The sequence below is a fragment of the Mustela lutreola genome, chromosome 15 (genome assembly GCF_030435805.1).
Source record: "Mustela lutreola isolate mMusLut2 chromosome 15, mMusLut2.pri, whole genome shotgun sequence".
In the NCBI taxonomy this organism is placed as follows: domain Eukaryota; kingdom Metazoa; phylum Chordata; class Mammalia; order Carnivora; family Mustelidae; genus Mustela; species Mustela lutreola.
The window spans coordinates 13185633-13212795 of NC_081304.1; the positions used below are offsets into that span (position 1 = coordinate 13185633).

Consider the following 27163-nt stretch of genomic DNA (forward strand, 5'->3'; position numbering starts at 1 on the left):
TCATGTATTGAATTCATAAACAATAAACAACCCTTCCAAAATGTTACTACACAAGCTACTACAGAATCAGAAATACCTGATACCAGAATAAAATCTATTACTCTGAAGATCTGTATAAAAAACAAATACCTTCTATTTGTCCAGAAAGCAATAACTATAGACTCTCTCCATGGATAACCTCTATCTACTAAGTAATAATTCTGTCAGAACCAGATACTGATCTTCAGAACCCTACACAGAAACTGTGTTTTCCTCTCTCGTCCAAATTAAGGTCTACTAATTCTGATGAAATAAGAGGTAAAAGCCAAATAAAATATAATCTGAAATGGTTTCTAAAATCTCCAACCCCAAATATTTTAAGCTCAACTCCCAGCAAGTAATATAATTTTATACATTTCAATTGTAAATGTGTATATTTAAACATATGTCATATGTACTGTAATAAACTATTTAATACTTATGACCATTTTCACATGTTATGGCATCTACCATGGCCTACTCTAGACTACACGATGCAGAAGGCAAACTTCAACCACCTTACACCACAGACACAGCAAATCTTCAAAGTCACACGCAGACACTTAGTGCCCCCTTGTGTTCCTTCTCCTGTATCCTGGGACAGATAAAGCTAATCCCTCCCGAGTGCTCAGTCATGCTAATTTCCTCTATCCCATCTCTCATATCTTTCATGTTTGTTGTCCATCAGGATAATTACAAATTAATATGAATTAATGTAATAACATACAGTACTAATAAATTTTAATAATTCAATGCACCATCCTCCTAGGAAATACATTTACAAGTTAACACCATTCCCAAAGAGAAAAACCATGGTGAAAATATAGGACCACAAAATGAAAAGATTTAGAAAAAGTCAAACCTCTTATTTTATACCATTTACTAAATGCAGTAACTAGAAATTTAAGTACTTTCCAAGCTTTTTGACTGAACCACCCTTGAGACTTACAGAGAGGTGAGATATTCTGCTAAAGAGCCAGTTTCTGTGTCTGAAGCACTACAACTACACATACATCCTACTGAGACATAACTTATTAATACTACATATCTAGATAGATTATAACCGTCAAAACATAATTTTACATGGGAAAAGTTAAACATAATGCTAGTCACATGGCAGATGTTAATCAACAAGAGCTCTTTAGCCCCAAATATCAAATGACCTATATCCTAGGTCAATCAAGATGTGAGGGGGCTACTCCATTGCTTCCAAGCCCACGTACACCATGATAACTGAAGTTGTCACAGTTCCTACATAACAGACACATACACAGACAGAAACACACACAATAAAAGCAAACGAAACACCTCCACCAAAGTAAGAACACTCATAGCAAAACTGCTACTAGCTGCTGAGTTTTTACTTATGACTAAAAAAGATCAGAATCTGAAGCACACTAGTCACTGATGAACTTATCCAGTGATAAATACCACATTTTCATTTATAGAGATTGTACATATGTGATATTTTCTTACTAAATACAACTGGATTCTACTTGAAACAATTATTTCTGCTCTGAATTATCTTCCAGAGTGGAAACAAAGTATGGCATAAAAACCTGTGTTAGCAGACCACACCACCTTTTTCTTTATTGTTCTTTTTAATGCAATTGTAAAATCATTCAAATGGCTTTGGTTGTGGTTATTAAGAAGTAAATGGCATAATCTCACTTTTCCATGCCTGGACTCAACTAGAAATAAAAAGTTAGTGGATTATGATTCAAAAGTGTGGTTAGAAATTAATTTGTAAGCAATAATTGTATTCAAACAACACAGGGCATGACATATTAGTTTGTAAAATGGCAAAACCAAACATTAATTCATATAACAATGAAAGCAAATGGTGTATAAACAACCATTTAATGATTCTTTATTGTTTTCTGAAGAAAAGGATTTTATTCCCCCACAATCCGTATTTAGGTACATTTCATATCCATATACACTTAAAACGACCTTTCTATATCAACATAAACTTTTCTTTGACACTTTGTCTCTTATATGATAGTAAAAAGTTGTAAATAGCAGTGAATTACATTTTGTTGCAGAAATCATTTCAATATTTCATGCTTCTCTAAAGTGTAACTTCTATGAAATTACCTGCATGATCACAATCAAAATTTTATATCTACTGCATGACTACTCAGCCATGCAAAATATGCTGGAATTTCAATTAGATTTGATTTAAGCAAATCATTTTTATATTATTTCATCATAGTAGCTCTTAGAGGTACACATCAAAATTTGCTCAGATTGTAACAACATTTTTACATACGAAACTTAAAAAAGGATGTCTTTCTCTTTACTTAATGTTAAAGAAATGAATGGTCAAAGATTTTTTAAATTTTTCCTTAATTTTAAATGACTGCTTCAAAAGGCATCACCTCCAAATGCCAATATACAGTTAAAGATTTTGTGTTCTCCAAGTTACTAAAATCTTTAAAGACACCTTTTCTTAAGAATAATAAAGTATGACACAGATACATAATAAGCCTTAAAAAATACCTGAGAGGTCTTGCCTGGGGATTGCCTGCTTCTACATATGGATGTAAATAATCCTTTATGTAGAGGTCAGCAGCACTATTAGAATGGGTGCAAATGAGGATCCTGCTGAAATAAATGGTGCAAATAAAAAGAATGATAAAACACAAAACTACTCAAGCAGTATAATACCAAACAAAAGCAGTGGCCATCTTAATATCAAACATTTCCCTCAACCTACTCATCAATCTCCAACATATTATTCAATGATGTTTTCAGGAAACTATAACTCTCTAAGCTGTAAAGGAAACAAGTTTCCCCCAAATTACTTTTAAATCTAACACACAGAACTTTATGCACCCAAGTCTTTCGGCTCTAACGTATATCACAATTCCTTAGCAGACTTGGGAGTTCAGATGGCTATTTAAAAGCTATCATTTTCTATGTTGCCAATTTTTAAAGACAGTATGTTTTAAAAGAATTCAAATTTTAGTCCTTTCGGGTTTTGGTGTGGGTCTTTTTCTTTTCCTTTGTTGTTTTTTGTTTTGTTTTGTTTTGTTGTTGTTGTTGTTGTTGTTTTAATTTTTCCAAGCTGAACTAATATGGTCTTGCTAGCCTTAGCTTTGTACTCACAACAAGGACAGAGGTTGTGGCCTAATGATGAAACTGGAGCACACATACCACCACCTCACCTCGTCTCCTGCTGCTGGAGTATGTGCTTGACGGCCTGAGCTAGAGTGAATGTTTTGCCTGTCCCATAGGGTCCAATGATGAGAACAGGAGGCAGCTGTATTGAAAGTGGAGTTGTAATGGCCAGGACAGCCTCTTTCTGTTTTGCATTTAGCCGAGGATCCAACTGCTCATCCCACTGTCTACAGAAAATAAAAATTTATTGTAAACACATGCATTTTACAAATAAAACACAAGCCTAAATTTTATTGAACCATTAAAAATACTGAAGAAACAAAGCACCTACAAAAACAAACACTTATTCTAAAACTTCCTTTCAGAAATATACCCAACAGAGCCGTGCAGGGTGCTTCACTATGTTGATCAAAACTCACTTTAATTATTTTGTCCGATTCCAAGTGCAAAAAGATTGTGATAACTAAAGAAGGCACACACACTTCTAGTCTAGCTGCTACCAAGTCTATGAATAGTAATGGCAATGTCTCAAAAATTTAATTTCCCTGTTACATAAAAGATCAGGAAACTTTTTTTCTGGTAATAAAGAAGTATTAGTTTCTTTGCAGAGCAAGTAAAATGCAAAAGGGAGACAAACCACATTTCAAATTCTAGTCCACTGAACGCTCTCTTTAGTGAAATTGAAAACAAGAGATTATTAAATGTTTACAAAGTTCTTAATTCAGAAAACGGCAGTTAAAAAAAAAAAAAAAAGATATCAAAGAGGGACGAATGCCTGGGTGGCTCATTTGGGTAAGCATCTGCCTTCAGTTCAGGTCATGATCCCAGGCTCCTGGGGTCGAGCCCCACGGCAGCGTGCCTGCTCAGCAGGGAGTCCATTTCTCCCTCTCTGCCATGCTCATGCTCTCTCACTATCTCTGTTTCTCTCTCTCTCTCCCTCTCAAATAAATAAATAAAATCTTTTTTTAAAAAAAAAGGTATCAAAGGCCAAACAATAAGGAATGTTTTCTATTATTTCCCCCATACACATAATGTACTGATGTCCTATTTTTCAGGGCAGAGAACACCTGTCACAGTAGCACAAATGGTTGCTGTAATGGGATCTTACGAGTGTCCCTTCTATGACTTGGCTAAGTTTCGAGGATTTAAATGGATAGCAGATGCTACAAGGGATCAAACCAAGTGGAGAATCAACAGCATTCTTTTTCACAACTACAATTAAAATACTAAATATTGCAACAACTATGGCAAAAATGATAAGGATGTAAACCAAAATAGGAAGGGTGTGTAAGGAGATGCTTAGAAAATTTACATTCCAAGTGCCAACAAAATACTCCTGCAAGACGCAGTTTGGATGGGAAAACTCCTTCTCTCTGAGGCTGTACTCTACAGTAATCAGAAACCAGTTATTCCTGGAAAATCTTAATACTTTCAGTTTTTAAAAAGTGTAACTAATGCTTTATTCGGACAGATAATTTCAAACAAACAGAAGTCTCTGAGGAAATGTAAAACTTTAAAAAATAAACTTTTAACTATATAAACACGCCATTACTTATTTTTTCAAAACTTAAAATTTTTAAGTAAAAAACAAAAGAACTCTGACCAATGGCACTAGATTTCCTGGAAACCACTGACTAAAGATCAAACTTTTGACTTCAAAGAATCTCTCATCATTAGACAGCTTATTTATTCATAATTCTGCCAGCACCTAGCAATGTTCCATTTTCTGTAAAAGAGGAAATTACTTTAGGTAATTGTTAAATCCAGATCTAATATATGTGGAAAACAGTGGAACGACTACTCACAGTGGAACGATTCCTCTGCTACTGAGCCTAGACAGCTAAAACACTCAATTGCCCTCCCTCCTCTGCTGGTGCTCCAACTCTGGTCAATGAGCTTAAAGGAAAAGGCCCCTCCGAAGGGCTTCTTCCCTCACTAGGAGGAAGCCCTCTTGCCCCTCTGCATTCCTCCTTCACATGGCTGGAAAGAGATCCTGTAAACAAAACTGCAGCTGCCCTCTTATAATCAAGAGGTAACAGACGTCAGGAAGAAAACCAGCATGAAGAAAACTAGTATGCTCTAAGGTGGAGAGGCGGGGACACCTCAGTCCTGGATGGTACTGCGGAGCCCCTGCAAGTCCTGGACCACCTACCCACCTCTGGGCGTCCATCTCTACTTGTTTAAGCCATAGTTAGTTCAGTAAACTGTTACTTGCATCCACACCTGACCCCAGTGGCTCCTTTACCTATACATGGGGATAATGACTTGTGTATCAGATGGTCTTTCTAGGATCAAATGAGGTGCTGTTTAGAAAAATAATTGAGCAGTCAGTGCTCAATTAACATTAGTTTCTATCACCGCGTTCACTGAGGACTTCAGAAAAATGACATATTACTTGACCAATACACACTTCCAAAAACAAGTTTTCAAAAAAATGCTCTAATTCTTCAAATGTGGTGACTTCGATGAACTTATAAATGAGACAAACAGTAAGTTATATATAAAAGTATCGATCTAAGACATTCATGACGAATTTATAGGTATAGCTCTAAAATATATTATCTCTTTATTTATACAGCCCACTCTACTTATCAACTGCTTCAGTATAAATAAATGCTTCAGAGCAGATCAGAAACCATCAATGCTGGTCACGTCTACAGTTTCAGGTCATGAATGAGGAAGGCCAATGAGCACAAGTTGTCTTTAGTGTGCCACCTGCTCAACAGAGGGAAGAGGACTTAGAATACATGTGCCAGTAAGACCCATCTCGATTTTCACAGTTTAAAAGAACAGTCTCAGGGCGGCTGGGTGGCTCAGTCGGGGAAACGTCTATCTTCGGCTCAGGTCTTGGTCCCGGGGTCCTGGGATCAAGCCCCACATCAGGCTTGATGCCCAGTGGGGAGTGTGCTTCTCCCTCTGCCCACCCCCACTAGTGCTCACTCGCTCACTCTCAAATAAATAAATAAAAATCTTTAAAATAAAATAACATAGTCTCTTCAAGCTCATTCTGAATAAAAATTACTTAAACCCTGAATCACATTAATTCAGAGTCCTTTTTTCCCCCTGGTCTAATGCATTTTTATAATTAGTTTACAGACCACATGCTCATTTATCTACCTGTATTCCACCTTATCCCCAAAAAGACTTTATACGGCTAATGGTTTCTCAGTATATTCCCCCACTCAGACACCTTTAGTTACTATTTAAATTACAGCGGTATGGAATCTCTTCATGCTCAGATGTTTTCTGATACCTGACATTTTCTTAGTTACTCCTGCAGTTAACCCTTGCAGTCAGTTGTACTTGAATATACCGTTATGTACAATATAATTTTCAGAAGTAAACATATCAAGTATATGCCGAAAAGTTTACTGGTATGCTCTCACATTTGAAACCGTAATTTCCTTCTTTAAACTTGAAACTCTAAGTCAGCTGAATATGTCATACATTAATAATGTGTAAGGCCGTGCTGAGGACTGACAGATAAGTGCGACGCAGTGTCTTCCTTCAAAGACCTCAGAGTGTACCAAAACCGGGAAAATGTACACAAGTGACAAAAATTAATTTGAGTATAATTGTACTTGAAAGCACAAAACTAACTGAATCTAACCCACAGAAGGTACTCAAGGTATTTTTCTTGGAAAAATGAAAATGGAAGGGTCAGGCTCATCTCCTTGAAGGAGAGAGCAGTTGAGCTGGACTGAATCTTTTTTTTTAATTTTTTTTTTACTTTTTATTTATTTATTTGACAGAGAGAAATCACAAGTAGATGGAGAGGCAGGCAGAGAGAGAGAGAGAGGGAAGCAGGCTCCCCGCTGAGCAGAGAGCCCGATGCGGGACTCGATCCCAGGACCCTGAGATCATGACCTTGAGCCGAAGGCAGCGGCTTAACCCACTGAGCCACCCAGGCGCCCCAGCTGGACTGAATCTTAAAGGACAGGTGGATCAACAGATAACACTGGGCAAAGATTATTTCAGGGAAAGAAAATCACTTACAGATAAAAATGGCGGAGGGGGAAACTCTGAGCTTGATGGGTGGACAGTGTCAGTTTTACTAGACGAGAAGGTTCTGGAGAATGACTGCATGACAATGTGAATATACTTAACAATACTCAACTATATACTTAAAAGGGGTTTGGAGGGTCAGTTTTGCATTATGTAAATTTTACCACAATTTTTTAAAAATTGATAAGAAACTGGGGTGCCTGGGTGGCTCAGTCATTAAGCATCTGCCTTTGGCTTCGGTCATGATCCCAGGGTCCTGGGATCAGGTCCCCCCGCATTGGGCTCCCAGCTCTATGGGTAGCCTGCTTCTCCCTCTCCCACTCCCCCTGCTTGTGTTCCCTCTCTCGTTCTGTCTCTCTCTGTCAAATAAATAAAATCAAAAAAAAAAAAGAAAGAAAGAAATTAAGTGTAGGGCCAATTAAAGAAACTTTAAGGTAACTCAATATGGCTAGAGGATGGGGATTTAGAGGGGGAAGGGGGGGGTGTCAAGTAGAAAAATGTAGAAGAAATCTGAAGCTATGGCTGGAAAGCCCTGTCAATGGGGCCACATAACAAGAGGATGGCGTTCGGCCGCTCGGACTCTCCACATATCAAGGAGACACCCTCATAGATATGTAACTACTGAAATGAAATGATTATTTCAGCAAACTAACTGTGGCAGAAATATGCGGGATGGCCCAGAGAACGGAGACACAAACTACAGAACAGGAGACCGACTATAAGGTTCCTCATGTATCCCAGCTCTAAATTATACACGGGCTGTAAGAACGGAAGGAGGGAAAAAGTTCAAAGAAAGCGAACCAAATGGGAACTGAGAAGACTGGAGTTTTACAGTTATAGATCACTGATTACTTCCGGGACAGTGAGGAAGTGGAAAACGGAGATCACAGGATGAGTATACAAAAAAGCAGAAATACATAAACTACTCCTGCTCATGAATTTTGGCAATAAAATGAAGAATGCAAAAAAGATAGTTAAGGGTAAGTGAAACAAGGGAGAAATGATTTGGGTTTTCTGTTGTAAGGCATCTTGTGCTTTGTTCTGTTTTTAGAACCGAAAGAAATAGAATGTGAGGGGAAGAGCTATAGGCCACTTCTAGGCCTGGCCCATAAAACTTTCCTACGTGATCCCCTGTGGCCATTCTTCCCCTGCCTGCCAGCTTGCCAGCTGGATGTCAACACACGGGGTGAAACCATGGAAACCACTTACTGAAGATACCAGGGCCTCCATCAGTGGTGGAGCAGGGCCACCCGACCATGACTGGAGTGACACAAGTGATAAATAAATAACCTTCTATTGTGGAGAGGCACTGAGATTAAAAAAGAAAGGAATAAAAGGTGGAATGAGCAGGGCAGCAGCAGGGGCCAAGAAGATAAAAACTCAGGGAAAAGGACGAGAAGAACGATGCAGTCACACAGCCATCGGGGTTAGTCTGGAAACAAATCAGAAGTACCCTTATAAAGGCACTTACGAAGATGTGCCAAAGTGAATTGAAGCAGGAAAATATTTATACAACCCTTAACCTGAGAGCAGTTTCTGAAATATTATCTATGATAAAAATCATTTTAAATGAACTGTTTGAACCACTTTTAAAAGATCCTAATTTTCCCATTCAACTTATACTCAGAAATATTCCTGAATCGCTTGGCATTCTATCAAATTAAGGCTGTTGAGAAAAGCAACGGAACTCATTTAGACTCTGAGGAAAAGTGAAGAAAGTACATGATGAAACTCAAAGGTTTCCTTTCAAGGGCTTTTTCACTCCCCTTTCTCCACTAATACACGGCTCCTGGAGAGTATGGCAAATTTGCTTTAAAAATTATACTGGCATTACTTGATACAGAAATTCAATTTCACTTCTAGTGAGACATCTCCTTTTCTGTACCTGTTAGGACTCCAAGGTATGGTTGGAGTCATAGTGGTGTCTGGAAACAAAACCCCGTTGTCCTTGATCCTGTCTAGCGCATAATGCATTTCACAGAGGGGTAATCGATTTAATTGAAACTGAAGTTCAACCTGAAACACAAAATTAAAAAAAATTTTAAATGCATGAATGCAAACATCAATGCTTGCAGCTTGCTAAAAATTTTTGTGGAGATAACCTTTTTGGGAAGCCAAGTTTAGAGATTCTCTTAAGTGCAATGTTATTTTAATAAGAATTATTATGGCTAATATTTGCATTGTTTACTTACTGTCAGGCACTGTAATGTACACTTTACATAAATTATCCACTTACTAGTACCAATGATGTATATATCATTATTAACCTTATTTAACATCTAAAGAAAATGAAATACTTATGAGTCACTTAATATCTAAATAAAGGTTATCTTGTTCCACCATATTCCTATAAATACTATATTTGATGAAATCCGTAGAACGTCTGTGAGATATTATCTCTTAAGTGGTTAAAAAAAATCAGGCCCAGGACACTGTATCAATTTACTATGAATAAATAACAAACACCAAATTTTATGTTTAAAAAGAAAAAAGAAAAATAAATAAAATTTTAAAGAAGATTGGCTCTCCAGTTAAATATGGCAGAGTGAACACACAGTTCACCTACACAAAGAGAGGAGAACATAAGCAGATACAACCTCCAATGAGAACTGTCCCTGAATGTGGCTTAGTTTCCTTTAATCTGTTCTTCTATTGCTGATTTAAAATTCTAATCAGAAAGTTTGGCCTCATGTAAGACTGAAACATTGTAGATGTTACTTAATCACCAAACTGGTTTTCTCCGAGAGCTACCAGAGGTCTAATTCTCCACCTACCTCTATAACACTTCAAAATCAACTGCATTTCTGGTTAGAACAGAAGGTGGAAAATCAAACCAGTATCAGCTGACAAGGACATTACAGACAACCATAATTAAGTTACCTCACTTCAGAACACACCTGTGTGTCATAATCAGGCCGAAGATTAAGTTCTTCACAGCATTCCCTGGATATCCTTAAAAATATATATTCTTTTGTTTTTTCTTCAATAGTAGCTTCATAAACCTTCTCTTTGGTTCCCTGGGTCTGTACTAACTTCTCTTTAGGGACTGGTAATAAATAAACAGCATTGACTTTGGTCATCACCAGCCGTCCAGCCAAAGTATCTTCAGAAAGTGTTTCAGTAAGCTTAAAGCGACCAAAAAGTTGTCCATTCTGAGCATACTTTGCACCTCCAGAAACTCCAGTGAGCATGAAACTTGCTAGAATCTGCAACTGCACTTTAAGGTTGAACCTAAATCAAAAGTAGAAAATGAGTCTGAATGCTTTACATCAAAACAAAAAAACTAGAAGAGCAGAACAAAATAAATCAAATTTAAACGTACAAACACTTAAAACTCCATCAATTCCATTCCATCGAGCTACAAACCATATATTACCTTTCTGCCATTAAGTTGGAAACAACAAAACTTTTTTTTAAGTCAATAAACTTTCATCTAAGTTACATGAAGGCATTTACTTAGTTGAGCTAAAGAAAACAAACATTTTTAAAACCTGAACAGTTAAGGGACACCTGGGGGGCTCAGTCGGTTAAAGCATCTGCCTTCGGCCTGGGTCATGATCCCAGGGTCCTGGGATCAAGCCCTGCATGGGGCTCCCTGTTTAGTGAGGAGGCTGCTTCTCCCTTTGCCTCGCCCCACAGTCGTGCTCTCTCGTTCACTCTCTCTCTAATAAAAATCTTTAAAAAAATAAAATAAAACCTAAACATTTAAAATAAAGCTAAGTATGGTATTTTATTTTATTTTTTTTTTTTTAAAGATTTTATTTATTTGTTAGAGAGAGAGCGCAAGCACAGGCAGACAGAGTGGCAGGCTAGAGGCAGAGGGAGAAGCAGGCTCCCTGCCGAGCAAGGAGCCCAATGTGGGACTCGATCCCAGGACGCTGGGATCATGACCTGAGTCAAAGGCAGCCGCTTAACCAACTGAGCCACCCAGGCGTCCCAAGTATGGTATTTTAATAAAATGAAATGTTATCACATGTTAATTAATTCAGAAGTCTGCTTGAACATTTCCTAGAACCATTAAAACCTCAAAATCCCCTAAAGCCAGACAGAAACACAGCACTGAAACTAAAACAGACCTTCATTAAACTGAGGCTTTTCAAGTACACAATAGATTCAAACTGTGAAATTTTTCTTTCAATGCTGTTAACGAGTAACATCCAGAATAAACTTTTGTTCATGACTACACTGAGACAGATCCCATGCGGAATGAAATGAAGTTTTAAAAGCTAGACTGTCAGGCAACAGCCGGTGCACTCACTTGCACTCCCGTGTGTACCCACGAGTGTGAGAAAGAATGTGTGTGACAAACAAGTACAGAGAATCGAGCTACCTGGTCAAGAAATAGGAGGTGGAAGAAAGATTTAAGCTAACGGACAGCTCTCTCCTTTGCCATTCTGAAACGGTGCAGCAGAGAGAAGACAAAGCAGTAAAAGAGGAAAGGTAACATTTTCTACTTTTTCTTCAGAAGATTTCAAATTATGTGAATGAAAAAAAAACTAAGTTCTTTTAAAATCTAAATATCCATTTGTGGAAAAGGCTACTTTTTAATGGTACTACTGAACTGTCTTCTTTTCAAATCTTCTTTTATATGCATGATGCTAAGAATATCTTACACATTCTTAAGAAAAAAAAATTTTTTAAAACACTGTAAATTTTCGGGACACCTGGGTGGCTCAGTTGGTTAAGCAGCTGCCTTCGCCTCAGGTCATGATCCCGGTGTCCTGGGATCGAGTCCCACATCGGGCTCCTTGCTCAGCAGGGAGCCTGCTTCTCCCTCTGCCTCTGCCTGCCATTCTGTCTGCCTGTCCTCGCTCTCCCCCCCCCCATGATAAATAAATAAAATCTTTAAAAAAAAAAAAAAAAACACTGTAAATTTTCTTAATGAAAACATCTGGGGGCGCCTGGGTGGCTCAGTGGGTTAAGCCTCTGCCTTCAGCTCAGGTCATGATCCCAGAGTCCTGAGATTGAGCCCCACATCGGGCTCTCTGCTCAGCAGGAAGCCTGCTTCCCCCTCTCTCTCTGCCTGCCTCTCTGCCTGCTTGTGATCTCTGTCTGTCAAATAAATAAACAAATAAAATCTTAAAAAAAAAAAAAAACACCATATTAAGGGGTGCCTGGGTAGCTCAGTTAAGTGTCTGCCTCCAGTTCAGGCCACAATCTCAGGGTCCTGGGATAGATCCCGTGGGGGGGGGGGGGGGGAATCCCTGCTCAGCAGGGAGTCTGCTTCTCCCTCTCCCTGTGCCTCTCTCCCCACCCTCATTCTCTCTTTCTTTCTCTCTCAAATGAATAAACAAAATCTTTAAAAAGAAGAAAAGAAAAACACCATATTAAAATGTTGAATGTCCATTTATATACTTTAAGTTAGAAAAGTAAAAAGTAAAAAAATAAAGTAGAAAAGCGTAAGGATAGAGAAATACTGTTACAGAAATCTTTAAGTAATATAACATATCTGAATAGCTACTTACGCATGCAATAAATAATAAGAGCTTATAAGTTCCATTAGTAACCTAAAAACAGAACACTTAAACTCCAAAAACATGTATAAATATATACTAAAGTTAGTATTTAATGATCCGGCTCTAATGAGGATTAAACGAATTCTAGCAGTATTTGCCATTTGTGTGGAATTATTAAAAAATCACGTTATATTTTTCTCATTCTCTGTGCATATTTTGCTAGATCCAAAACAGAAAAGTAGGATGATAATTTAAAGAAATACAGTTTGTATGTTATCTAGTTATATTTGACTCTTTTTAAAGACTGGAACATGCACTAAGATTCACATAAAAAGAAAATAAAAGTATACTAGACTCCCCAGTTTACATATAATCTATGTTGACCTGCCCTTTTTTTTTTTTTTTTTTTGTAATACAACATATGCTTTAAAAAAGAACAGGAGCCCATGGTTTATCACGGTTTTTCAAATACAGTTAAATTTTTACTTTCCTTTCCTCCACATATATGAGATTTACGGTCATTAAAAGTTTTCAGAGAGGAAAGAAATTTCTTATAGTGCATTCTTCATTTAGAAATGGTCTCTTTGGGAGCGCGTGGGTGGCTCAGTTGATGAAGCATCTGCCTTCAACTCAGGTCATGATCCCAGATCCTGGGATCAAGCCTCACATCGGGCTCTCTGCTCAGCGGGGAGCCTGCTTCCCCCTCTCTCTCTCTGCCTGCCTCTCTGTCTACCTGTGATCTCTGTCAAATTAAAAAAAAAAAAAAAAAAAAAGGAAAGAAGAAATAGTCTCTTTACTGCTAAAGTTGATATACAATTTTAATTTTTTTTTAACTTTGCAACCACTTTCCACTTCTTGAAACTCCCTCTTCTATTGACTTCCCGAAAGTCATACTCTCTAGTTTTCTTACCTTTCTAGCAGTTCCTCCATCCTCCACCCAAGCACTGGCCACCTGCTAAAAGTCCACCCTGCCCTCTTCTCACTCTGTAGGTTCCCATCAGGTGAGGTCACCCTCTCCTAGATCTCTCAGCTCAGGGCTGTAAACCCAACCATCAAACAGACACCTTCGCTTATATGCTCTTCAAAGTCAGTATAAGCAAAACACAGTCACGATCTGACGTCCCCTTCTGTCACCCCAAACTAGTCTTTCCATGTATTATATATCTTAGGCAACAGCGCTCTCATCAACCTAGGTGTTCAAGACAGAAACCATGTTATCCTTGACCTTGTGTCTGTCACCATCCTTCAATCCCCCATCATACATTCACCAAGCCCTGCTGAGTCCTCTTCCTCCTAATTCGTCTGCATCTTAACATTCTGAACATGGATAAACGTAACAAACTCCTAACATGACTTCCTGATTCAAATCTATACTTCATACCACCACCACTTTGCAAAATGTAAGTCTGAAGATAAGCAGCTTCCTCTGGCTCTAAGTAAAAGGCTTAAACAGCTTTCTCTCACCACTCCACCCAACCCAGCATGAGCCCTCCATTACAGCTATGATGACCAACTTGCAATTTCCCCCCAAATTCTATCCTCTTATTCTCAAATCTTGTTCCTTCCAACAATTAAGATGTAAGAACCTTAACATACCTTTGTATTCTTCATCTGACAATTTTACCTGTTTTTTTGTTTTATTCTTGTTTATTTTGTCTTAAATTCAGCCTAAGGTGGCTGAAGTCAGTTGAGGGTGGCTCAGTCAGTTGAGGGTCGGACTCTTGGTTTCGGCTAAGGTCATGAACTCATGAACCATGAACTCATGGGTCATCAGATAGAGCCCCACATCGGGTTCCCTGCTCAGCAGGCAGGCTGCTTGAGATTCTCTCCCACTACCCATACCCCAACATGCGCACAGGAGAGCACTCTCTCACACTTCCTCTCTAAAGTAAATAAAATCTTTAAAAAAAAAAAAAAAAAAATTTCAGCTTAAACACCATCTTGTTCCCAAAAGCCGACTTCATTCCCTCCTTGACTTGACTATCCTCCTTCTCCCCATTACTGTGGGGCAGATGCTCTCCTGTGGGACCCTCGTGCTTTCCTCTATTACAGTGCTTATTACACTGGATTACAACCCTCTATTATAGGTCTGTCTCCCTCACTGGGTAACAAACTTTATTCTCAGTTTATTTTAATTCCAGTTAGTTAACATACAGTGTTATATTCGTTTCATGGATTACAAACTTTTGAGGAAGAAACATAGTGTGTTTGCCTTAGAATCAGCAGTGGCCAGTCTAGAACCTAACACTTTAAATACTCAAAAAAATTTGTTCATTGAGTTACTTTTACATTTTCATAATAACCTGATTTTTTCCAGGCAACATATTTCTATTTCAACTACTTTATACTATTCCCCAATAAATTCTAGAAATTGTATAATATTTTCTCAACTAAGGCAATATATTAAAATTTTTCTGTTGCATCCGTTTTAGAATCTGCCTTCCCAAAACACCTGATCACAATTTAGCAAGCATGAAAAATTCACCTCAGTCTTAAAGCAGTAACAGAATCCTCTTATGACATTTAGTTGTACCTTACAACACAACTCCTAAGGTAGAGGCACTAGAAAATAAAAGTACTAAGAAATACAGCTTTCCCCCAGAAGATACATCATATGTTCAAGATACAGACATAATAGAATTTCTGGTAGAAGTTACAGCTAGTAATATTTAATTTTCTAGAAGATTAACAGCCTAAAAATAAATTATATTAGTAAGATATCTTAAGTATTTAAAATAGCATATATATTTTTAAGATTTAATAACTCAGAAATACCTAGAATACAAAATATATTATACAATTAACAAAGATATTTCTTAATAAAAAGAAAAACCATCTTTCTATTACTGCTTGCCACATTTTGAAATCAACCTTAAAGCTTATACAATTTCTAACATTTTGGGAAACAGCAGAATAGCAGCCAAGCAAATTTGGACCAATTTAATATAAGCTAAAAGAAATATGGCTCTATCAATCTTAGCAACAGTTATATCTCTCGAGTATAACTTTAAAAGACTTTCAAAGCTATATGCAGAATTTCACTTCACACAATTTCTGACTAAATGAATGGTAACAAAAATCAACCAAGGTAATAAGCCAATACCTGGATTTACTGAGGCAGAGCCACAGAACTCCGGCAGACCAAACAGAGGCCTCACCTCACCCATCTTAATGACGAAATGTACATCCAAACACCAGGCCTGTCACGCCAGCTGTCAGCCCCGAGAAGCCCCGGCTACCTGATTAGGCACACCGCTACACAGTTTAATGGACACAACAGCTTCAGCCAAGAGTCAATTTCTTTTGAAAATGTGCATCTAAGAATCAGATAGCTTTCACTTCAAGGTAGAATCATAATTGAATGCATATCAACATGTCGCTGAAGACAAGAGAAATACTTTTTTTTTTTCTTAATCTTGAAAGAACTGAAGGGCATTTTCTAAAACTTAAATGAAATTCAGTATTGTCCTTCTCACCCCCACACATCTCACACTAGAACTTAACATAAAAAGGAATCTTAATTTCCAGACCGCTTTAAAAAATCATCCCTTTCTTTTTTTTTTTTTTTTTTAAAGATTTTATTTATTTATTTGACAGAGAGAGATCACAAGTAGGCAGAGAGGCAGGCAGAGAGAGAGAGAGAGAGAGGAGGAAGCAGGCTCCCTGCTGAGCAGAGAGCCTGATGCGGGACTCGATCCCAGGACCCTGAGATCATGACCTGAGCCGAAGGCAGAGGCTTTAACCCACTGAGCCACCCAGGCGCCCAAAAATCATCCCTTTCTTTAAAGTAAAAAAAAAAATAAAAAGATAAACTTGATTACTACATCCAAACTCAAGGCAAAATATATTGTCTTTTTTTAAAAGATTTTATTTATTTATTTGACAGACAGAGATCACAAGTAGGCAGAGAGGCAGGCAGAAAGGAGAAAGCAGGCTCCCCAAGGAGCAGAGAGCCCAATGCAGAGCTCGATCCCTGTACCCTGGGATCATGACCTGAGCTGAAGGCAGAGGCTTTAACCCACTGAGCCACCCAGGAGCCCCTATTCTGTCTAATCTTGGGAGGCTTCATTCAATCCCATTTTCAAGGAAGGAATGATAAGGGTAACCATGTAAAAATATAATCCAAACTTTACAATTAAGATGTAAAAACCTTGACATTACTTTCATGATGAGCAATATTCTATTTCAATTGTCAAAGTTCTGAGGTACCTGGGTGGCTCAGTCAGTTTAAGTGTCTGCCTTTGGCTCAGGTCACGATCCCAGCATCCTGGGATCAGGCCTTGCATTGGGCTCTCTGCTCAGCGGGGAACCTGTTTCTCCCTCTCCCTTTGTCCCTCTTCCTCCACCCCAGCTCATGCTCTCTGTGTGTGTCAAATAAATAAATAAAATCTTTTTTTTTTTTAATTGTCAAAGTTCACAAATGACCAATACATTCGCTTGGTCCTAGGAAATACCCTACTAATCATGGCTAAGTCTCACTGCATCTCAAAGAGGCACATACCATTGCATACAGAATACATTACTACTGTCAATACACATCCGAGTCATTTAGAGGGAGGACTCTGTTTACCCAAGCCACTGTCTTCTGGCTTTAAATTGAGTCTCAGGGGCACCTGGGTGGCTCAGAGGGTTAAGCCTCTGCCTTCGGCTCAGGTCATGATCCCAGGGTCCTGGGATCGAGTCCCGCATCGGGCTCTCTGCTCAGCGGCGAGCCTGCTTCCTCCTCTCTCTCTCTCTGCCTGCCTATCTGCCTGCTTGTGATCTCTGTCTGTCAAATAAATAAATAAAATCTTTAAAAAAAAAAAAAAAAAAAAAAAAAAAAAAAAAATTGAGTCTCAATCCACAGCAAAACATTTTTCACCATTCTAATGGTGACATGGGTTTGCTTTGATGACTGGTGTTGACAAAACAGACAAGTAAAATGATCCAATCAGACACACTAGAGAACGGCCCAAGGACCAAATCCAACCTTCTGCCTGTTCTGTATAGCCCTTAACTAAGAACAGTTTTTACAAAAACAAAAAATAAAACAAGACAAAACAAAGAAGCTATGCAAGAAGGACTATACCAAGTCCATAGAGCCTTTAATATTTACTTGCTGGACCTTTACAGAAAAAGTTTGCTGAAATAGTTTAGTAGCTGCATACAGAGCCCCTCAAATTCATTTTTTAAATACATCTTTCACGTTATTTGTGCTTAAAGAATTAACAATCAAATGTGAATTAAATTCAAGGCAACAATAAAATTAATATATTAAGTTCAAAGGGGAAAGAAGGAAAAAACAGAAAATACAATTTTTTTAAGTAATATAAAACTTCGTCAACAATTTTTCAAAATTCTTCAGTTTATATCTGTTATTTGTCCCTCGTCCATCTGCTTACAGACACCCTCTGTGAACTCCATCTAATAACTAAGATGGTTTGCTTCTTAGTATGTGCACAAACTCTATGCTGTACTTCCCAAAATTTTGCAAGCCTGTCAAATTCATAAGTGTAATTTACCAGTCTTCACATCCAGGGGGTCTCCTCTCTGGGTGAGAGAACCACTGGAAATTTTCAAATTCTCTAACATAGTACTATCTACTTGTCACATTAGACATGCAGCAATAAATTCTCATTTCCACCTTTAATAAAGACTTTATTTATTTATTTGACAGAGAGAGAGAGATCACAAGTAGGCAGAACAGCAGGTGGGTGGGGGGAGCAGGCTCCCTGATGTGGGGCTCAATCCCAGGACCCTGAGTCCATGACCTGAGCCGAAGACAGAGGCTTAACCCACTGAGCCACCCAGGAGTCCCCTCATTTCCATCTTTAAGATCCTTCTAACTCTTGTGTAGTTAGCATAAATATAAAAAGTGATCCTATAGACTTATATTCAATTTGTGAACATCCCTATTTGAATCAGTAACTATTTTAAAGACCTAATTTTAAAGATTAAGAAAAAGAGAGAGAGAAAGCTCAGATGTTCCTTACTACTTCCTTTCATCTCTAAAGGCAATTTCACACCTGAATCACCAAGTACTGCAACTGATAATATCCTAACCTTCTTTCTATTTCTTTGCTTTTTCATATTATAATAGTAACATATGGTCATTATACAACATTTCAAAAATAGAGAAAACCACATTAGAACATAAAAAGGGGGGCACCTGTGTGGCTCAGTGTGTTAAGCCTCTGCTTTCGGCTTAGGTCATGATCCCAGGGTCTGGAGATGGGGCCCTGCATCAGGCTCTCTGCTCAGTAGGAAGCCTGCTTCCTCCTCTCTGACTACTTGTGATCTCTGTCTATCAAATAAATAAATAAAATCTTCAAAAAAAAATAAAAAGAATATAAAAAAGGGACCCTTGGGTGGCTCAGTGGTTAAGCAAGCATCTGCCTTCAGGTCAGGTCTTGATCCTAGGATCCTGCGATCAGATCCCAAATTGGGGTCCCTGCTCAGCCTGCTTCTCCCTTTCTCTCTACCCCTCCCCCGTGCTTGTCTCATACGCATGTGTGCTGACAAATAAACAGAATCTTTAAAAAACAGACCAAAAAAAAAAAAAAAGAACATAGAAATTACTCATAATTTCATCAACCAGAACACATAATGCTTTAACTCTTTCCAATATTTTTATATACAAATATGTTCATGTATATGCATTATATACACTCATACAAAATTAGAATTACAGTTGATGCTTTCATAACTAGCATATTTTCCCTTTATATCGTATCATCAGCATCTTTACCGTTTTGAAAATTCTTCAAGAACATAATTTCAATACTGTAGTCCCCCCATATCTGCATGGGATATGATCCAAGACCCGCCATGAATAGTGCCAAACCCTATTTATACTTTGCTTTTTCCTAACCATACATACCTATGATAAAGTTTTATACACTGGTACAAAAAGAGGTTAACAACAATAATAATAAAACAAGTATAACAATATAATGTAAAAAAAAAAAAGCCATGTGAATGTGGGGTGTCTCTCTCTCTCTCAAAATATCTTACTGTACTGTACTCACACTTTCTGTGATGTGAGATGATGACATGTCTGGGTGATGAGATGAAGTAAGGTCAATGACAAAACCTAGTGACGTAGCATTAAGCTGTCACTGACCCTCTGATGACAGATCTCAAGAAGCAGCATATGCTTCTGGGCCACAGTTGATCACAGGCAATTGAAACCATGGAAAGGTAAATCACGGATGAGGGGGAACAACTGTAGTCACAGAACACTGGATTATATGGCGATATCATAATTTACCTATTTTCACTACTCTTTGAAAGACAATTACGCACAGGCATCTTTAACTTCACCTCTGATTCTTCCTTCAGGATGATTCCTCAAAAGTAGAATTACTACACCAAAAGGTTCAAACCTTTTAAAGACCTTTAATATAAACTGCCTTAAAAACCTCCTCCAGAGGGCGCCTGGGTGGCTCAGTGGGTTGGGCCGCTGCCTTCGGCTCAGGTCATGATCTCAGGGTCCTGGGATCGAGTCCCGCATCGGGCTCTCTGCTCAGCAGGGAGCCTGCTTCCTCCTCTCTCTGCCTGCCTCTCTGCTTACTTGTAATTTCTCTCTGTCAAATAAATAAATAAAATCTTTAAAAAAAAAAAAAAAAAAAAAAAAAAAAAACCTCCTCCAGAAATATACCAACTTGAGTCTGCCACGGGTGTTCGTTTCACATTGCATGTATGCAGGTATTTCCAAACCCCTCTTATATGGGCTTTTTTTTTTTTTTAAAGATTTTACTTATTAATTTGAGAGAGCGAGCAAGCAGGGGGAGGGGAAGAGGGGGAGAGAGAATGCAAGCTGTCTCCACACTCAGCACAGAGCCTGACACAGGACTCGACCCAACGGCCCTGAGACCACAACCCGCCCAAACCAAGAGTAAACGCTCAACTGACTGAGCCACCTAGATGTCCCTTGTATGGGCTCTAAGAAGCCCTTACAAGGCACTCTTGGAGTGAACTTTCATCCACTTAGTTTCATAATCAGAATCTGATCTACACAATTTTGTAGGGTTCATTCTTTTATCTTTTCAAATTTCCTTTTTTTTTTTTTTTTTAAAAGAGAGGGAGAGAGCGCAAGAGCAAGTGGGGGGGGGGGGGGCGGTGCAGAGGAAGAGAAAGAATCTCCAGCAGACACCATGCCCAGCATAAAGCCCAACAGGGGCTCTAACTAATGACCAGAGATCATGACTTGAGCTGAAATCAAGAGTCCTATGCTTAAGCCACTAAGCCACCCAGATATCCCAAATCTCTGTTTAAAAAAAAATTATTTTAAGGTAATAACCCATAAGCTTATTGATCTTTAGTTATAAGTTCTGAGAAAACATATATGGAATAATTTTTAAACTTGAACAAACAATATTTATTTGTTACATTTAAACAAGTGTAAGTTAACACATAATGTTTTCTGAATTTTTTTTTTTTTTTTTTAAGATTTTATTTATTTAGGGACGCCTGGGTGGCTCAGTTGGTTAAGCAGCTGCCTTCGGCTCAGGTCGTAATCCCAGCGTCCTGGGATCGAGTCCCACATCGGGCTCCTTGCTCAGCGGGGAGCCTGCTTCTCCATCTGCCTCTGCCTGCCTGTACTTGCTCTCTCTCTCTCTCTGACAAATAAATACAATCTTAAAAAAAAAAAAAAAAAAAAAGATTTTATTTATTTATTTGACAGACAGAGATCAAAGGTAGGCAGAGAGGCAGGCAGAGAGAGAGAGGAGTAAACAGGCTCCCTGCTGAGCAGAGAGCCCGATGCGGGGCTCGATCCCAGGACTCTGGGATCATGACCTGAGCCGAAGGCAGAGGCTTTAACCCACTGAGCCACCCAAGCACCCCTGTTTTCTGAATTTCTAATATGGTACTCCAGAATAGTCTCTTAAGACTCTGGTAAGCTTTTAAACTCCATTTCATCCCAATATTCACAATTTTTTAATCAATGTTTTCTTTACTGAGGAAAAGGAAACCTATGACCATGTAAATAACATATATGCTATTAATAATGTGAATATACATGATACAAGCCACTGTCCTTGTTATTTTTTTTCAAGGTTTATTGAGCGATAGCAAAGTGATAGTACAAAGCTCCTGAGGAGGGAGGGGACCCGAGAAGGTTGCCTGGTCCTCGTTATTTAGTATGACTATTTCATTAGAACTGTACATGGACACAGTTAATAAAAGTCCTGTAAGAGACCACCAGTGGCCATAATTTGAAGTCTTAAGAGTAATGAAAAATATATTCTATATAACACTGTAAATTTTACAAGTATTTAATTTCAAATTAGATATGTTCCAAAAGCTAGATCTATAAATAGAGTAACACGGGTATTTTTTTACTTTTCTTTCTCTGAATATATTCCTTAATGAGTGTTCAGTATCTATTAATAATATTAATGATAAGGTACCAAAATAAGACATCTTGGGAAAAAAAATAGGTTGGTTAGGCTATACCTAAAGAGAAAACTACTTATAAAAAATACATTTATGTCTCGGGGTGCCTGGGTGGCTCCGTGGATTAAGCCTCTGCCTTTGGCTCTGGTCATGATCTCAGGGTCCTGGGATGAAGCCCCGCATCGGGCTCTGTGCTCAGCAGGGAGCCTGCTTCCTCCTCCCCCTCTGCCTGCCTCTCTGCCTACTTGTGATCTCTGTCAAATAATAAAAATAAATTTAAAAATATATATATTTGTCTCATAACTATGGTTCAGTATTTAAGGCTTATTTCCATTTTATTGAAAAAGTGGAATGCTACTACCAAATGACTTCATTACTATTTTCCTTCACTCAAACTTTCATTTGTTTAATCTTTTAAAATTTATTTTATTTATTTATGAGCGAGTGAGCGTGCATCCAAGGGCAGGAGTGCAGAGGGAGAGCATCTCAAGCCAACTCTACACTGAGTGCAGAGTCCAATGCAAGGCTTGCTCTCACAGCTCCAAGACCATGCTGAGAGCCAAAATCAAGAGTCAGATGCTTAGGGACGCCTGGGTGGCTCAGTTGGTTGAGCAGCTGCCTTCGGCTCAGGTCATGATCCCAGCGTCCTGGAATTGGGTCCCACGTAGGGCTCCTCGCTTGGTGGGGAGCCTGCTTCTCCCTCTGCCTCTGCCTACCAGTCTGTCTACCTGTGCTCACACTCTCTCTCTCCCTCTCTCTCTCTAACAAATAAATAAATAAAATCTTTAAAAAAAAAAAAAAAAAGAGTCAGATGCTTAACCAAGTGAGCCACGCAGGTGCCCCAAAATTTCATTGCTAAGATTACTTTTCCTATAATGACTCAAATAAGCTTTTGGTTTTTTGTTGTTCTAAGATTTTATTTATTCATTTGAGAGAGAACGAGCTACTACATTTGGTAGTAGCATTCCACTTTTTCAATAAAATGGAAATAAGCCTTAAATGAGCATGGAAGAGAGCACAAGCCAGAGGGAGAGGGAGAAGCAGGCTCCCCACTGAGCAGAGAGCCTGATACAGGGCTCAATCCCAAGACTCCGGGATCATGACCTAAGCCGAAGACAGCCGCTTAACCGACTGAGCCACCCAGGTGTCCCTCAAATAAGCTCTTGGATTTACCCTTGGTCTTCACCTGTGGCATATGGATAAAATGTAAAGTATGTTTATTAAAGCATTTATAAGTGTCTCAAAAAGTATTTTACTATTAACAAATAGTTTTCCTGAAGATTTAATTCATTTCATTTTTTTTTTTGAAATATTTTATTTATTTACTTGAGAGGGAGAGAAAAGGAGTAAGAGTGAGCACACAAGCAGGGAGAGGGGCAGAGAGAGAGGGAGGAGCAGATTCCCCGCTGAGCTCCTAAGGAGCCCCAAGACCTCAGGATTATTACCCAAGCCCAAGGCAGAAGCCCAACATACTGAGCCACTAGGCGTCCCCAATCATTTCATTCATAAAATTACATTCCAAAATATGTAGTCTCTTTCAGTTTTTGTACATTTATTCAACAAATATTCACCGAGCCCACACTCTGACTATCATTAACAGAAAGCTCCTGTGCAGCAGGGACCGTATGTTTGCATCCCAGCACAGGGCAGTCTTGCAGAAATGAACTATATACTGTGCACTAGGGAGGCCGAGACGAACAGGACACAGCACTAAACAACAGCTATCAAATAACAACCGTTACTACCTCGCCTCACTTAGGCACATCTCCATTTTAAAAATAAAAAAATACCATCGAATGGGGAGGGGTTTCTTTGGAAACAAAGTGCTTCTGAAGTAACTTACTTGCTGACTTCTTTATACTGGGCTATCTCCTCAATATAAAGAAGGTCATGCAGCCGTGACTGATAGTTGGTCTTGGTCAACGATTTGTCTAAAACAGACTGGGTGAACAGCTGGTCAGCAGAGAGAGGAATTTGGTATCTGATAAGAAGGCTCTTCTCCAAATCAGTAGTTTCATTGGGTTCGAAATCTATAATAGTCTTAGAAGAAGAATCCCAACGCTTAGCTGTGGTTACTAGCTGTTGTTTTGCATGCATCAGGTATTCAAGATCTAAACGGAAACATAAAAACACATTTATAAAGGAACACAACATTAAAATTCCTAAATAATACATTACACGTTTTGGTAGGAGCATTTTATATGCTAGAGCTCATAATTCTTAAAAACAGAACAATACAAAAACCCATTTGACAGAGAATCTTCCCCGTATCAGAAATCTTTTGTCTAGCTTAACAAAATAACATTAATAGGAACCCATGTAAAAAAAAAAAAAAAAAAAAACACCTTTTTCTTTTAACATTAGGGTAGAATGTAACAAAAATAGTCATTAACATATTGAAAATACTGATTAACATTTAGAAATTCACTGACAGTCAAAAGAAATCTTAACTGCAGGATAAAGTCCTCCTGAGAGAAAATCTATCAGGTGACAAATCACTTTTCCCCTCCTACAACCAATACCTGCCCATGACAGCAAGACAAGATCAGAAAACTGTGTCTTTTCTTGCGTAGTAAAGTGCAGTGAAACTCTCTGAAAGTCAACTTATGACAAACAAATACCTTTTAGGAAATATTCATGTAAAAGTACTGCTAATTCCTCATTAAAAGATGAGAAGATGTAGCATTCAAATGCCATTTCAGAAAAATTCAGTTTAGCCTCAGTTACATTATACAATGTAACATTTGACACAATGTCAAAATGAATGACTGTTCAAGTTCTGACATCTCTGGGAAAAAACTGTAGCACAGTACCAGCACAGGATGAAATTTATCGTAACATAGATTCTGAGCCCTAGGGAGACGCGCTCTGACTGCAGTGCGTGTGACATTTTCTATTTGGTGGAACATACATATCCCTGTAAATATGAAACGTAACTAAAAGGGGAAAAAGAAGTTGCCTGACTGACTCATTAGGCTGAGATCCAGTTTTAATGTAACATAATTGAAAAGATGGCTTCACAAATGAGGTTAAAATTTGGGACGATACAATAAGAAATTTAAAGAGACATCAGCTGGTCTTCAAAACACAAAAATAAATTACCCTGTACTATCTTTGCAATGAGAGAACAATACATAATTGCCATGTACGGCTTAGTGAGAGATTTTCCTATATTAAAATGTTATATATAAACTATAAACATATTAAGCATAATCATCCAAAAGATATTTCTCAATACTAGAAAACAGTTTATCTTAATATCTTAGTAAAGATTCAAATGCAAAGGACCCAATTTCTTGCCTTTGCTCCTTGAAAAGGTATTTCTAGATGCTACTTTTAATTATTTCTCAAAAGATAAAATAAATACAACCATAATCATCAAGCTTTAGGATGGCCTACATTCTTACAATACATTGGATGAGATGAGAATGGTGTTTTTGCAACAGCTTCAAAAGTAGAAGTTTCATAAAGTAAACTAACCATATTTTCTTCCTAAATCATCCAAAATGTGGACCCTGCTCTTTCGTTCATTAAATCATAGGTACAAAAAATATTTAAGCTACACAAATGCCAACATTTCTACGAGATCATACTATCACTAAAAATCAGATGATAATCATTGTCAAAAAACAAGGATGTACATAAAAATCTATTTTCCTTAATTCAAAAGTCAAGAGAAACAGCAATGGTATAGTATGACAAACCAAAACACCAACTCTTTACAAATAAAAACTAAACTCCATGTACTCTCAAAGAATCACTGTAATAGGTAATAAAAGGATGTCCACTATTTGGAGATAGGGCAATTGTATTTCATAATTTTATTTTAAATAAGAAATTGAATCAGACTATGCCTTGATCAATATTATGTTCATTCATATTCTTTAAAAAGCCACTAATTATTTCTAACTGATTTTAATTTTAAGTAACTGGGATAATAAGAAACCGAAAATAATTGAGCTTTCCTTTTAAAAACATTTTTGTGTCACCTATTTAGTATGCAAAGCAAATTACACAGACAGTCATTCTACTCTGGACTACAAGTACTCAGTCTTTCCGGGAAAAGTGGCGTAAGAAACAGTGTTTTTCTCATCTTACCTAGACAGTGCCATGATTTCCACCCTGTTTTTATGAAATTATTAAAATTCGTGTCTCCAGCAGGTAGCACAATTTCAAAACAATTCCCAAACAATGTTAAATTTATTTTTAAGTGACTGTAAATATACCACAGGAGAGGGGAGGGTTCAAGGAACAGAAAGAAGAACCCTGAAAAACATCCAAGTGTGCCAACATCAAAAAGTCCACAAATTACTGATCTCAGTCATAAACTCAGACATCAGAAATGAACTGTGGCCAGCAACTACTAAGGACATATTTTGCCAAAGCTACTGCTCTTTCCCTACTTCATCTGAACTGAGACAAGCTTTTCTGCCTCCAACCCTCTGACTTTTAAGAAACAGTTTATTGGGCCTTGTCAAACACCCACCTAACTTCCAGTCCTTAAAGGTTCAGGTGTTCAGAGTCCCTGTTCAAAGACTTTTTTTCTTAAAGATTTATTTATTTTAGAGAGAGAAAAAGGGACTGAAAGAAAGGGAAAGGGAGAAGAGGGAGAGACAGAGAGCAGGGGAAGGGGGGGAGAGAGAGAGAGAGAGAGAGAATCTCAAGCAGACTCCCCGCTGGGCACAGAGCTTGATGCAGGGCTCGATCCCACCACCCTGAGAGATCATGATCTGAGCCGAAATCAAAAGTTGGATGCTTAAATGACTGAGCCACCCAAGTACCCCTTAAAAGCCCCTTTGCAACTAGAGGAGGGAGAAGGGGTTCCCCATGGGTAACATTACGACTGGGCCTCGCTGCAACCACACCTCCAGCACGCGGCAGCAACTGCCAACGTCTGAACCACGCATGTGTGCTACTGGGGGCAGCTGGGCCAGTCCATCCCTAGAAAGTACTTTTTTTCAACCTAGATGAGGCTAACGTGAAAAACACTCTGCCAAGAAGACAAGTGGACAGGCTAAGGATCAATACTCAGAAAACCATGTATGGAGAGCTTAACACTGACTTACTTACCAACTCCTCCAGTAATAAATCCCAAAGCAAATCTGACAGAATTATAAACCTGTAGGACCTGTTACGCTGAGATGTGGTAGGCAGAAGCTATAAACATACTTTAAGAGAAATTC

General features: G+C 38.3%; 1 protein-coding gene across 9 annotated transcripts in view; it reads right to left on the reverse strand.

Annotated features, from left to right (window-relative positions):
* The window catches only part of HELZ (helicase with zinc finger), a 186075-nt gene that overhangs the window by 77130 nt on the left and 81782 nt on the right, over positions 1-27163 (reverse strand). For 8 of the 9 annotated variants that reach the window (XM_059149522.1, XM_059149520.1, XM_059149523.1 and 5 more), the window contains 5 exons: positions 23824-24091; positions 10044-10377; positions 9032-9162; positions 3189-3368; positions 2521-2625 (listed from right to left, as the gene is read on the reverse strand). In XM_059149522.1, the coding sequence (XP_059005505.1) occupies positions 2521-2625; positions 3189-3368; positions 9032-9162; positions 10044-10377; positions 23824-24091 (1018 nt within the window). The remainder of the gene's footprint in view (positions 1-2520; positions 2626-3188; positions 3369-9031; positions 9163-10043; positions 10378-23823; positions 24092-27163) is intronic. The other variant, XM_059149525.1, reaches the window with a different exon arrangement.